Raw genomic sequence first — 13,802 nt, forward strand, 5'->3', positions numbered from 1 at the left:
GGCAATGGGCTCAGCCATCTAATGTCTGGCTATAGTCAACAATGGCTTCTGAAGTTGTGCTTTCTTCTGCTTTTGTTCTTTCACTTCTTTCACCCAGCCTGATGTAGCCTGCATAATTAAATGCTCACTTTTGTCCCCTGCTCCCAAGTACATCACTGTGCATCCCTGTTCAGAGCTGCACAGCCTTTACACCCAAAACATCCCTGCCAAGTCCTAATTTGCACTGGTATCAGGCAGCCCCATAACTATGTATGACTCTGTACTCTGCTGGATAGCTTAGGGCCACCATGAGTATGGATCATTCATGGGATTCAATCGAGGAATGAATCATTATACCTATGCAGAATCACTTATCAAAGATTTGGTTTTGCCTCTTGGCCTAACTCAAATGATCTCAGCCTAAAACTTCAACCTGCACCCAAGGGGTCAAAGGTCACCTGAAGTCCACAGTTCTTGAATGTCAATTTTCTGATTGCATGTACGTCTACAGTGTGGTCGATTTACTAAACTTGGAGAGTGTAAAATCTGATGCAGCTGTGCATGGTAGCCAATTAGCTTCTAACTTCAGCTTGTTCAATTAAGCTTTGACAAAAAAAAATCTGCAAGCTGATTGGTTTCTATACAGAGCTGTGCCAGATTTTGCACTCTCTAGTTTTAGTAAATCAACCCCAGTGTGTGAGATAAGGCAGTTTATAGGACAGCAATTCCCAGATCTCAAGTGATGTATGACAAAATTTAAAGAATTACATTACATTTCTTTTTAAAGGGAGCTCTGGACCAGATTCTTTGCTTCACTTATATATTTTCTAACACACTGGGAACCAAATGAATACTGATATTTGACTGTATTTACTAGCTATAAAGAATGTGTTTTTGATAAGCATAAAGATAATTTTTCTCAGGCAGCCACTGCTGGTCATTTGCATAGACATATCACTTTGGCAAACTGAAGCAAAGCATTCATTTTTTTATAGTCCAGTTGTAGATTTAGACCGTTAAATGAGGTTCGATATGATTTTTTTCAGAAAGTATGTACACAGCACTGATTATTGTAAGTGAACATATTTTAGTTTTGGATGTCTTACCAGATATAAACTGTGTAGAAGAGTATAATTCCATTTGGCTCCAGAGGTGGTTGCCATGATAATTTCACAATTATACTGGACATCTCTTTTATACCAAGAAAACGTGGTGGAGTTGATGGAGCTGTAAGCAGAAAAAAGAAGCATGTAAATCAATCAAAAATGATTTGCATAACCCATTCACTAAAATTGACTTTAAAAACGAACCAGGAACAGGTATTTCCACTCCATCAGCTCCAATAACACTGTGTTACTTTCTTGGCTACAAAAATGAAGGACAATTTTTCATGGTGGTATTAACACATCTGTTTCTGTGATTCAATGGAAAGAACGATTTCATGAGAACACAGATCAGTAGGCATACCACAGTGATTTGCTTAATATATTATACGAATTCTGCGCTGTAATATTTTTTTCCAATAAAAGCAAAAATCAGCTTTATAGGTGTGAATGCATGTAAAAATAAAGTTATTTGCAACACAACTCCTCTGGGGGAAGAAAGCTGGAAATAATTATTTCAGCCTTCAAGAGGTGGGAAAATTCCTGCTGGGCATAACATTGGTAGATCATAAAAATATGGGATTTCTTGCAAGGCTTAAAGTGTTCCATGCTACACAACAAATAACACACACTGACGCCACATTAATAAAACAGGAAATAATACATAAGTCATTTGTATTTCCATCATAGTGTAATCATGCCGGACATGCAGTTATTCTGCAGCATGCAAATTTTAAAAAAATACTGAAACTTGATCAACTTCTGATGTCAAATATCTAATTCCAACTTTGAATTCTAAGCAATTTCCTTCTTTCAAATGTGTTCCATTAAATACAAATAAGATTAGTTATGTTTCCCAAGTCAGGCTGAGAAATCCATTACAAGATTTTGTTTAACAATTACAGCTAAAATAATTAGTTATTCCCATTACACTGCAAGTTAATTAAAATAACTTTGCAACTGCCTGCAAGTATAAAAAAAACATGACTAGTTGATGAACCTTGGGGAGTAGAGTACTTTGTGATGCCTTAAAGTAGTTGTAAAGGCAGAAGGTTTTTTACCTTAAAGTAGAACTAAAGGGCAAAGCTTTTTTTTTTTTTTCATTTTAGATAGAGTAAGGGAGGGAGGGACCCCTGTCAGATTTTTACCATTGCAGAGATGTCCCTTCACTTCCTGTCCCATAGCCAAACAGGAAATACCTTACAATTAAGGGAATTCGTAAGGGACCCCCAGGTCACAAGAACTATTAGGGCCTTGTATAGATTATGGGGGGGACCCCATGTTGTTGTTTTTTTTTTTTTTTTTATTCTGTCATTTTGTTCTTCGTAATCACTTAAATAGAGGGCACTTTCACCCTCTTCCTGTGTTAACCAATTTCCAGCTTTCAGTGCTCTTGGCATTTATGGGAAATATTGGCCAGCTTGTCATGGCACTGCTCCCTGTCTTTAACGTTGCCGTCTATGGGAAATCTTGATCAGCTTGGCATGGCACTGCTCATGAGCTATAAGTGACAGGGACACAAAATTGGGGAGCTCCGAGAGGGGACCCAGGACTACAACATATCCATTAATTTTAAAAGTGGAGTATGCCTGTACCCTACACTGACTGCACTAAACTGACTCAGCACACTATCCACCAACTACCTGCCTAATCTCTATCATCACACACTATACATGGCTGCTATGTCAACAGCAGCCTTATAGTGTGGGGCATGGACGTAACCCCTGAGCCATGATTGGCTAAAGGAACCCTGCCTTTGGCCAATCATGGCTCTGACAGGACATTGTGCTGTGATTGGCCAAAGCATACAGGTCAGGTGCATGCTTTGGCCAATCACAAGCACTCAATGCACTGCAATATGTGTCGCTCATCGGCGGACAAACTTGCCCCCAATCTCCCCGGGTGTTCATGTGTTCAGCAAAGACATGAATACCCGATGTTCAAGGTGAATTTACGTTCAACTCGCACATCCAGTCCATCCCTAATCCTGAGGTATCTGTATTAATAACTATGTTGAGCCCTTTGCTGATAATACCTGTTTGTACATTGAATGCACAGATTCATATTAATCTTTTCTAATATAAAGATTTCATTTTTCCATACTGCTGTGCATCTATATATTTATTACTGATCACAACTATCTGGATGTTATCCTATACATAGGGCTCAGAACACAGCTACTCAAATTAACTTTAAATTGATCTTATAGCTGCATAACTGAGTGCTATAGACTATTCAATAATAAACGGTCACAAAGACTGATACCCTCTTACCGTCTTCCTCTGTGGTAATGTTTTCTGGCTCACTATGGACACCTTCCCCTTTTACAGTGCTAGCAGACACTTTCAGAATATAACTGGTATATTTGCGCAAACCTAAAAAACAAAAAATGAACTCCATGTTAACACTTTTATAAAGCAATATTTAAAATTAGCAGTACATTAAAATCCATACAGTGTATTTTCCCTTGACAAAATTTGCCCATTGAAAGAAATTACATTTAAATTTCCCAGGTAAGATTCCACAGGATTTGTCAAGCAATTTCTGACAGAATTCATCATTTGTAGTTTATGACACTGGATGAATCTAATTAGTTTGAATTTTTCTAGGTCAAACCCTCTTGGGAAGTTTTTCAGCAAATCTTGTTAAAAACACAGGAATGTCTTTTCATTATTAGCTGAAGTGTTCTCTATATTTTTCATGCTGTTTTCGAAGAGGATGAAATGTATTTTCTATTCTAAAAAAAAGTTATAAAAATACTACTCCCCCCTTCCTGTTTCAGAATGAATCAGACTGATGCGCCAGACACACAGACAGGCATCACCATAGCAAGGGAGTGGTGAGCATGCAGCCCCCTGCTATGGTGATACTAGTGCACATGGCCTTCAGCAAGGGGAAGGAGCATTGAGGGATTATCCACCCAAAACAGGTGCCCCCCCTAAAGCACCCTAACCTGATGCAGATGGACACTTGGCTCTTAAGGCACCCCATGTGCACAGGAGGGGGTTTTGGTGAGGGTGAGAGGGTCTCATGTACTACTCACCTACCCCTTATAAGGGGGGGGGGCATGTGGGTGGTTGCTCCCTACCCAATAAACTGGTTTCTGGTTTTAATGGTCCCTCAGAATCCTAAACATTTTATTGGTGTGTATGGGAATTAAATCAATAAATAAATAAAAACACATGAATGTGTCCTATAGTATACTTCATGTGACAGCAGGTGAGAAGAAAGGAAAGCACAGTATTCCACTTCCTTATTGCTCAAATCCCATTAAGCACCTAGGAAATTCTGGGGAAGGGGTTAACAAAGATATCCCTATTCATGTTTGGACTTATTCCACATATTCATAATGATGCTAGTGTGAGAAGAATCACTGTAAAAAATGTGAATGTGAAAAATCTAACCGTGGTTGAAAAATGGGCAAATAGCAACTTCGTTTTTAGGCAATGATAAATTCCCCTATGTATATATGGCATCCTACAAATTTCTCTTAGGAAATGTATAAATGGAAATTTATGTAATTTACTGTACAGAAACAAGAACATTGACACTTCTAGAAGATGGTCTTCATTTTCACTTATAAGCTTCCGAGATACATTAGCCAATAGACATCTAGCAATGTCACCCTTCAACTGCCATGGAGCCAAAATCTCAGTAGGAAATATCATGTGTTAATAGGATTAGTAGAAACCCTCAAATATCTTGGTGCTTCCATTTAGGTTGCAAAATATCTGCTTATTGTGCCATGAATTGTACCTTGCATCCACATTTTTGAAACCATGCATCACACAAATATTAGTTAGTTTGATAAAATATAAATATCAGTGTCTAGGATTTTTGATTAGTAACATATCTAAGCGTTAAAGCCTCACATTGAATTTAACATAATTTTCTATCATTTTTAGGAATAAATTATGTGGATAAACAAAATATTTTCTACAGTATATCCTGTGGCTTTTTTTTTACAGTTGATTACTGCTGATTTCTGCAACTATCTTATGCATATACACAATTTGGCTTTAGAGATTTAGAATAATATAAAAAAAGTAGATTTTTCTGTTTCTGTTTTCACATAGCTCACAGAACCTGATTTTAGCTATGTTCCTCCCCCATTCAACTTTTTTTTTGCCTGTGCTTTGATAGAAGATCTTTGTATGCACCTTGAACAATGTGCATGATAACAATCTGTGTGTGTGTTAGCTGTTTAATCATTTCCCCCAGAAGACTTACTAAAGAAAGAATTGTAGAAACAGTGATGGCGCAGGGAATAATCTTCCCTCAATGAAAATCCTGCTTTCGTAGGTTTCTGTCTATGCTGTATTTATAAAAAGATAGGCCTAGAAACACTGAATATGTACAGATAAAAAAAAAAAGCTATACCTGATATGCTGTGTGTTAGATGAGGGGTATCTGTTGCACTCTCTACTGTTCCATTCTGCCATGTTATGTACACTGTGTAATATATTATTATTCCATTTGGTATGGATGGTGGAGAATAGGAGACAATTATTTCTGTTGATGAAACGTTCCTGTATGTTATATTTTCTGGGGCACTGTCAGGTACTGAAAAAAAAAGAAACACAGAAACAAACATTTACATAGATATACAATTTCATGATATTTTCTTGCCTTTTAGGTAAAATGGGGTGAGATAACGTTAGAAATACAGGGAAAGAATTAATTATTCAGGTAACGCAAGAGATGCATGCTGTTTTTTTGTAAGTGATATGTTATTGTTAAGATTAGATAACCTGCGTTATATCACAAACCAATGGCATGGAAGGACAAAGAAAATCTGAAGAGATCATCAATTTTAAAATATGTTTCCAGCAATGGCATGGAAGAACAAAGAAAATCTGACTATGAAGAGAATGGTTTTAGATGTACAGTATATCACAATAAAATATAATACCTAGTTCCCAACTGTCCCTCATTTAGAGGCACTCTCCATGTTTTGGTATCAAATCCCTTCGTCCTTTTTTCTCTTTTCAGCTGTCTCTCTTTTTCGTCTGATGTATAAATCTCTATAACAATGTACTTTTTAAGCACTAAAACTGTTATACACAACCTTTCACCAGACCTCTGCATTTTTGCATTTGTTATTTTGTTAGAATAAAGGGAAAGAACTGGTAAAACATAGCATGTGTGTGTTTTACCAGTCATTTTTGCAATATTAGTTTTTATGGTCTACATAACTGGAGGCGTGACAGGGGGTGTCTTTTGCCTACACACCTTGTGCTTGTACCCTTTTCCCTTTTTTTCAAGTTTGAAAGTAAAAAAATAGTGTTTACTGTTACCAGTAGCAGATAATATTTTCTCAATTTGAAGTAACCAGTTTTGTGAATTTGTAGACATTCCTGGTGAAAGGTATAATAATTAACCATAGATACAGGCCTCTGTTGAAGGTTTTTGCTGCCCTAAGTACATTAATTGATAACATTAACATGGCAATTACTTAAATTTGGTATTTGTATTTACTGCATTTAATGTGATCTCTGCACTGACATGCCTTTTACTACATATACTGTTTACATAATATTATATGTATATTTGAGGAGTGCTATTTCTTTGTTGACTCTCTACTTTATATATACAGTATATAAAATCATATACATAATTTACCTTTGCCAAAATGTTATTTTAGGGGAAGAGCCAGACCAGAAAACTTGCAACATACCGTAGATACTAAGAGGGCTGCACACTTCAAGGCAGCAGAAATACCGGACTCTATATTTCCTTTACTTGGTAATTGGTCATGCCTTTGCCAATCCCGTGTCCAAAAGAGGACCTTGCTGTAAGCCATCAATATACCCTATTTGACCATGGGAAGCATGCAAGAATGTTGATGTTGCATCTGACTTTTTTGCAAGCTTTCTAAAGAAAGCTCTACATTGTCAGAACTGACACAAGATTTCAGCACATTTACTCAATGGCTACCAAAAAAAGTAATGTAGTATTTATTAAAGTGTTTCTCAAATGTAGCATCGCCCTCCCAACCTGCTGATCATGATACCAGAATATAAGTACTATTACAGGAAGCACAGCAGTGCTATTTTGGAATTTCTCTGTTAGAACAGTGGCAAATAGGGCACCTTTTTACTATCCCAACCATTGCTCCTCAGAATATAGAAAAAGGTTACACAATGCTACATTTGAGGATCATTTTCTTAAGGCTACATTCACATGTGGGCGTAGCAGATCACGGGCAGAATTCTGCCCCCGATCTGGGATCATTGCAAATCGCGGGACGCCTGTGCGTTGCCTGTGATTTGCAATGGCACCCCAAATGCTGTGCGATGTTTCCGCGATTTCCGCCTGCCGAATCGTGGTAACATTGCGCAAGCAAAATTGCGGGACGCATGACACCCAAAAAAGGTACAAGAGCTTCTTTGGGGCGTCATGCATCCAGCGATTTTGTTTGCGCGATGTTACCGCGATTCGGCAGGTGGAAATCGCGGCAACATCGCACAGCGTTTGGGGTGCCATTGCAAATCACGGGCATCGCACAGGCGTTCCGCGATTTGCAATGATTCCGGATTGCAGGGAGAATCGCGGTGATTCTGCCCGTGATCCGCTACGCCCACATGTGAACGTAGCCTAAGTACTCTTATACATTTGGAGCCACCTCAAATACAGAAAGACAGACATATTCCTGAGAACAATGACTTTCTCATTGTTTCCCATATTTTTATGTTATGTGAATTTTCTTTTGTTTTCTGATGTAGGAACGATATTTTCATATCAGCCTCTAAATTTTCACCAGCCCCAAAAAGAAAAAAAAAAAAAAGAAAAAAAAAACAACACTTTTTGCGTTAAAAATTGAGCTGTTTAAGGAAGGGTTAAACGAATGCCATGGGTATTTCAGAATGGAGCTACTGATATTGGCCTCCACAAAAGGTTTATGGAATGCAGAATTGTCCATTTATTTATTATTATTTTCATAGTGAGGTTTATTACATTGTTTACTGTATGTCGTTCACTGCCAATGATAATGTTCACCTATATATTGTTTAAGATGGTGTGTAACATGTTCTTTCAGTTGGGCAAGTACCAAAAAACACACATTTTTTCCTTTGAAAAGATACTTTTTAATTTAAAATGTTCTTTCTCGTGCTTTTTTGCACACACAATCTTCTAGCCTGTAAGCTCCCAAGTCAGTGATTTAAAGAGTACTGAACATATAAGATCACAATGATAGCTAGGAAATTAGTATTTTTCAAAAGAAGAGGCCAAAACAGCAGCCTTTAAGTTTTTTGGGGACATATTTTTTTTAACTCTTTTTATTAGTTTTATAGTTGAGAATACAAAATGTATCAAGGTACATATAAAACAAACAAACATTGCAGTCTCAGGCACATAGCCCATACAGAGGCATATAAGGCAAAATTAGCAATGCACAGTAAAACAAAGTGACCTTAAGGACTGTGACAACTTATAACATAACCAAGTTAGTAAGACCTAGACGCATCTGCTGCAAAAGCCCAAGGAATCCTGACAAGCTCACAAGCCTCAAGGAACATAGTTGGGGCAAGTTATTTAAGGTAATAATCATCTACAGCCGTGGAAGGTTCTGCTAGCTATTTAACCCAGACTCTATCATATTTCTTGGGACAGCCTCTGTGGAAATTTGTATCTCTGTAATTAGGAAGAGCATTATCCACCAGTTGTTTCTATAAGGAAAGAGGAGGGGATGTCTGTTTTTTCCAGTGTAACAATCCCTTGCCTATTAGTCTAGGATTTGGCCATTACCAATGGTGCTGTGTCTTAAAAAGTGCAGTAACTAGTAATTAACATGCTTTTCTCTGCACCTTGCTGAAGAATCAGAAAAAGCGGGGAAGCTATGCTCCTATATTTTGTTCAGCAACAAGTGAATGCTATACTTTGGGTACCCCAAACATTTTTTTTTCTTTTAAAGGGAGGACACAGAACAAAAAGTGCAAAAAGTGATTGCTGCCCTCATATCAGCAAATAAGACTAAAATTAAAGACAAAAATATCCTTACTAACATTAACAACAAAACAAGGAGAGCAGCAAAGAGAGTGTTTGCAAAAGAAGAAGTTTAAATTAAAGCATAGGTTCCTAACTGTTCCCAATCTCCCGTATGCAGTTTGTCAACTTTCCCTGTCCTCTCAATACAAACATTCCAATAAATTGATTGTATATAGCTTCTCTGAGCCTACCATTTATAGTGAAGGGGTTTGCTTATCCAAACCCCTCTTTTTGGCCTTGGACAAGCTTGGGATTTGTGTTGATGGCATCAGGTTACATAAGTTTTATATGTTTCTGAGATATTTCAGAGTCCATTGACAGGTGAATTTGAACTGCATTTCACCCCCTTCTAACGTGCATTTGGCATGCTTTGAGCAGGTTTTGTATTCCCATAGACTTAGGTCCTAAACCTTCTGGTCACGGTGCAATGGGCATTCAGTCGATTATGGTTGAAAAAAAAAGTAAATCCTAAATCTGCAGGATTCATTGCTAGCACAAGGTAGCAATGAATCAAAATACCATCCATATCCATGGGTAGGTATGATCACAATTGGTGATGAGCTGAACAAACCTAAGTTCAGTTCAAGCAGGGTTTGGTAAACATTAAACATTACTAAAGTTTGGGTGCCAAATCCAAATGGTAGCTTTGTGTCAAAAAAAGTAATGGCCAAATCCTAGACTAATAGGCAAGGGATTGTGAAATAAATGGCATGAGGGCTAAGCACTGCCCTAATGAACATTGTTTTTATTCTGTTTGGCAGAGAGCAGTGATTTTAGTAATGCTTAACCACTTTAGCCCCAGAAGATTTTGCTGCTCAATGACCAGGCCACTTTTTTCAACTTGGCACTGCACGAGTTTAACTGACAATTGTGCGGTCATGCAATGCTGTACCCAAACAAAATTTATGTCCTTTGTTCCCACAAATATGGCTATCTTGGGTGGTATTTGATCACCTTTGTGCTTTTTATTTTTTGCGATATTAATAAAAAGAGAGCAAAAATTTTGCAAAAAATTGACATTTTCTACTTTGACTGTTAAAAAATATCCAATATATAAAAGTTTTGTCATATATTTAGGCCAAAATGTATTTAGCTACATGTCTTTGACAGAAAAATTCTCAATGAGAGTATTTTTATCCACATTAAGACTGGAAGATTTTACCCCCTTCCTGACCAGAATTTAATGGAAAATTGTGCGGTTGTGCGACGCTGTACCCAAATAAAATTTATGTCCTTTTTTTCCCCACAAATAGAGCTTTCTTTTGGTGGTATTTGATCACCTGTGTGATTTTTAATTTTTTTTAAAAAAAAGTGCGACAATTTTGAAAAAAAAAAAACAATATTTTTCCCATTCTGATATATAACATTCCCCCAAAAAAAATTAAAAATAATTTTTTTTTAACATTTTAGGCCAATTTGTTTTCTGCTACATATTGGTGGTAAAAAAAAAATCAAAATAAGCGTATTTTGATTGGTTTACGCAAAAATTATCGCGTTTACTAACTACGGAAAGATTTATGTCATTTTTATTTATTTTTTTTACTAGTAATGGCGGCGATCTGCAAATTTTTTGTGGGACTGTGACATTGCGGTGGACAGATTGGACCCCTAACTGACAAAATTTTTGACACTTTTAGGGGACCAGTGACATTACTACAGTAATCAGTGCTATAAATATGCACTGTTACTGTAATAATAAAACTGGCAGGGAAGGGGTTAACACTGTTGGTGATCAAGGGGTTAAATGTATGCCTCATGCTTACTGACGTGTGTGGGGGAAGGGGGTTCTGTGACACAGACAGGGATCGCAGGTTCAGCTATGCTGAATCCTGTGATCTCTTCCTGTCTGTCACAGAGAAGATCCGCCTGCTTTGTTTACACAAGCGGGCAGATCTTCTCACACTTTCCCCGACAATCGGGGAAGAGAGGCGGTGACTCCCGCTGTGTCCGCCGAGACCACTAGGAGTCCAGCGATGAAGGTCTATGTCGCTCGACATAGCAGAGCTCCAGTGCCGCAGTAGCAGCACAGTGAGCGGTCTTAAAGTGGTTACAGTAAAACATTAAAAATGCAAAAACGCTTGGCATGTGATATATCTGTGTAATTTATACAAACTACTACAGCAGCACTAACATTTTCAAAGAAAAAAGTATGTTTAAATTGCTTGCCAAATGATAGCTTCCGGCTGGTTCATTTTATTTGTAAACAAAGCAGCAGAAATTCCCTTCATCTATACGAAAACCTTATCCTATATGAGAATCCAGTGTGGATGTTAATGGAGGACCACCTTCAGGTCTAGTATGAATGTTAAGGGAGACCTCATGCAAAAAAAAACAAAGGCATGAGGTTCCCTAAAAAAATTCTCTCCAGACCCAGCATGTAGGCTAAGAAAAGGGGGACAAGCATGTGCCCCCCAAACCCTATAAGACCACATTTCATTAACATTAGGGTATACCTTGCCATTGGGTTCCCCCATAATTTTTACCAGGCCCTATAGGTCTGGTTTGAACTTTAAGGGGGCCCCATGTGAATAAGTAAAGGGTAACAAAAAAGTAAAGTCTAAACAAACAAACACACCATTTTTTAATTTAAAAAAAATATCCGATAACGTAAATCTATTTACAATAATGTCATCCAGTGATGTAGATCCACATCAATCATAAGGCCAAAAGAAAAAGACAGATGACCCTAACTTGATGAATTTATTCGACGAATGGCAGCTCCCTATAAGGAAAGAGGAAGGAATAGTGGTGATATAATTGCCAAAATATAGCCATGTGGCCATATTTAGGTAATAATGTTATTTCCATGTAAGTGATTTGGCCGGGTGACTGGTTCTTCCTTAGCAACCATTTACATAGAAATGTCATGTTCGTCTACGTTGAACGACTTAAACTTACACTTTGACAGAACACTCAGCTGATCCCTCATCCCAATTATGACATAGCAGAAGAAGCAATCCAGAAGTGTGTGGGTTGGGCTATGGCATAGGATACTGGAAAGCACAATGACACTTAACATGTGCAATAATCATTGATTCAATTGCTGCCTTGTCCTTTTATGAGACTTTTCAAGATCCCAGCTGTTACACAGTTCTTGAAGGTAAAGCTTACCAAATTAGAAATCCTTCTTTCAAAAATAGTAAAATGAATGAGTGTGGGGCTCTACAGAACTTTCAAAGCAAAATGGAGGTAAATAGATACTGTATCTGTTAGTCAATCTACCCTTTTGATTTAATATATACATTTGTGCTTTTGTATCTTGAGAATGCAATTTAATTAGGTTTTTTTTTTCCCCCAGTATCCTGTGCATAAATATGTATTACTCTGGAATAAGAAATACTGTTCTTAGTATAATTCTGTACTTCCTTTCCTCCAGTCATCATAACCGTCCACTTTAGAGAGTTTCCTTGTTTCCTCATAAATGAATTTTCCTGTGAGAAACATCTCTTCACAGTTCACAACTTTATACTCCACAAACTATTCCCACATGTAATGTTACAGTCATAAATCAGATGATGGGACAGGTAACATGTTGATCTCTTTTTCTCTTTATTTATGTGTAAATGTATTATTTGGCAGCTCCAAAATTACGTTCAACTTTTTTTGACTAATTTTAAAAATAAAAAATATTTGTAAATTTCTACATAGAATTCTGACTTATTTTACAAGGCCCACTGATTTTTGTGCTAATTTCTAGTACATTTCTAGTACATGGGAAGCAGTTTTTCCATCTGTGATTGCTTCAAAGTTTTTAAATTAGTGAACTGCTGTATTTCTACGATGCAATATGGTTGATTTATTAAAGGAAGCTGCTGAAAGTGTAAAGCATATGTTAGTTTTACAAATTGATTGTTTGTGACTAAGATGACCGTGTGTTTACTTAGAACGTCCAATCAAATGCAAGGGATATATATAAAAAAAAAAAAACACAAAATTTACAGCTTTATCCTACTCACTGACATTCAGTTTACAAAGTGAGCATTCATTCACTTACTAAGTGAAAGGTCTTTAATAAACCAACCCCAATCCCATTAACAAGTTTACTTGGAATCATTTTGGCTAACACTAAAAGACTCCCATTCCTTAGTTGATTGGAGCAAACTTATGCATCACCAATACAGTATAATAGATGTGACATCAGGTATATACACCCATTCTGACATTTTATTTCACTTCAGAAAATGCCTGTGACATTGTATAATCACACATATTTCCTATTATTAATTTGTCCAAGATAATGGGTCATCAAGATGAAAAAGTTACTTGGAGAAGCTTACATTTCTGTCATGTAAAATATGTTATTTTATTGATTAAGCAGCTGTTGTCTAGATGTGGTGTTTTTATATTAAATAAATAAAGACTTAGCTATTTAAAATATATTGTCCTGCTGCATGTTTCAGGAGATCACGTGTGGCCAACACGTTCAATGTAAAATATGCATGTCACAAAGGGCACTTATCTCTGTAGCAACCACATGTGATAGCCAACAGTCAACTGTGCCATGAGTCCCCGTTCACACTAAGGCGACCTGTGAGGCGACCTGGTCGCCTCACAGGTCACCTTCCATAGGGAAGCTGCGGACCAGTTCTAATAGGAGCGACACAAGTCGCTCTGACTTAGAAAAAGGGTCCGGAGCTTCTTTGGGGCGACCCGGAGGCAACCGCCATAGACTTCAATGTTATGAAGTCCATGGCGGCCGCTCCGAGGTCGTGGCGCGCTGCTCGCACCGCG

The 13,802-nt window shown here is 37.4% G+C and overlaps 1 protein-coding gene across 3 annotated transcripts in view; it reads right to left on the reverse strand.

The window, feature by feature from the left end:
• The window catches only part of PTPRQ (protein tyrosine phosphatase receptor type Q), a 451,882-nt gene that overhangs the window by 190,155 nt on the left and 247,925 nt on the right, over positions 1-13,802 (reverse strand). For all 3 annotated transcript variants that reach the window (XM_082257134.1, XM_082257133.1, XM_082257132.1), the window contains exons 35-37: positions 5,463-5,645; positions 3,356-3,457; positions 1,086-1,206 (exon numbers count right to left, since the gene is read on the reverse strand). In XM_082257134.1, coding sequence (XP_082113260.1) covers positions 1,086-1,206; positions 3,356-3,457; positions 5,463-5,645 — 406 coding nt within the window. The remainder of the gene's footprint in view (positions 1-1,085; positions 1,207-3,355; positions 3,458-5,462; positions 5,646-13,802) is intronic.

Source organism: Pelophylax lessonae (genome assembly GCF_965119305.1).
Source record: "Pelophylax lessonae genome assembly, chromosome: 4".
In the NCBI taxonomy this organism is placed as follows: domain Eukaryota; kingdom Metazoa; phylum Chordata; class Amphibia; order Anura; family Ranidae; genus Pelophylax; species Pelophylax lessonae.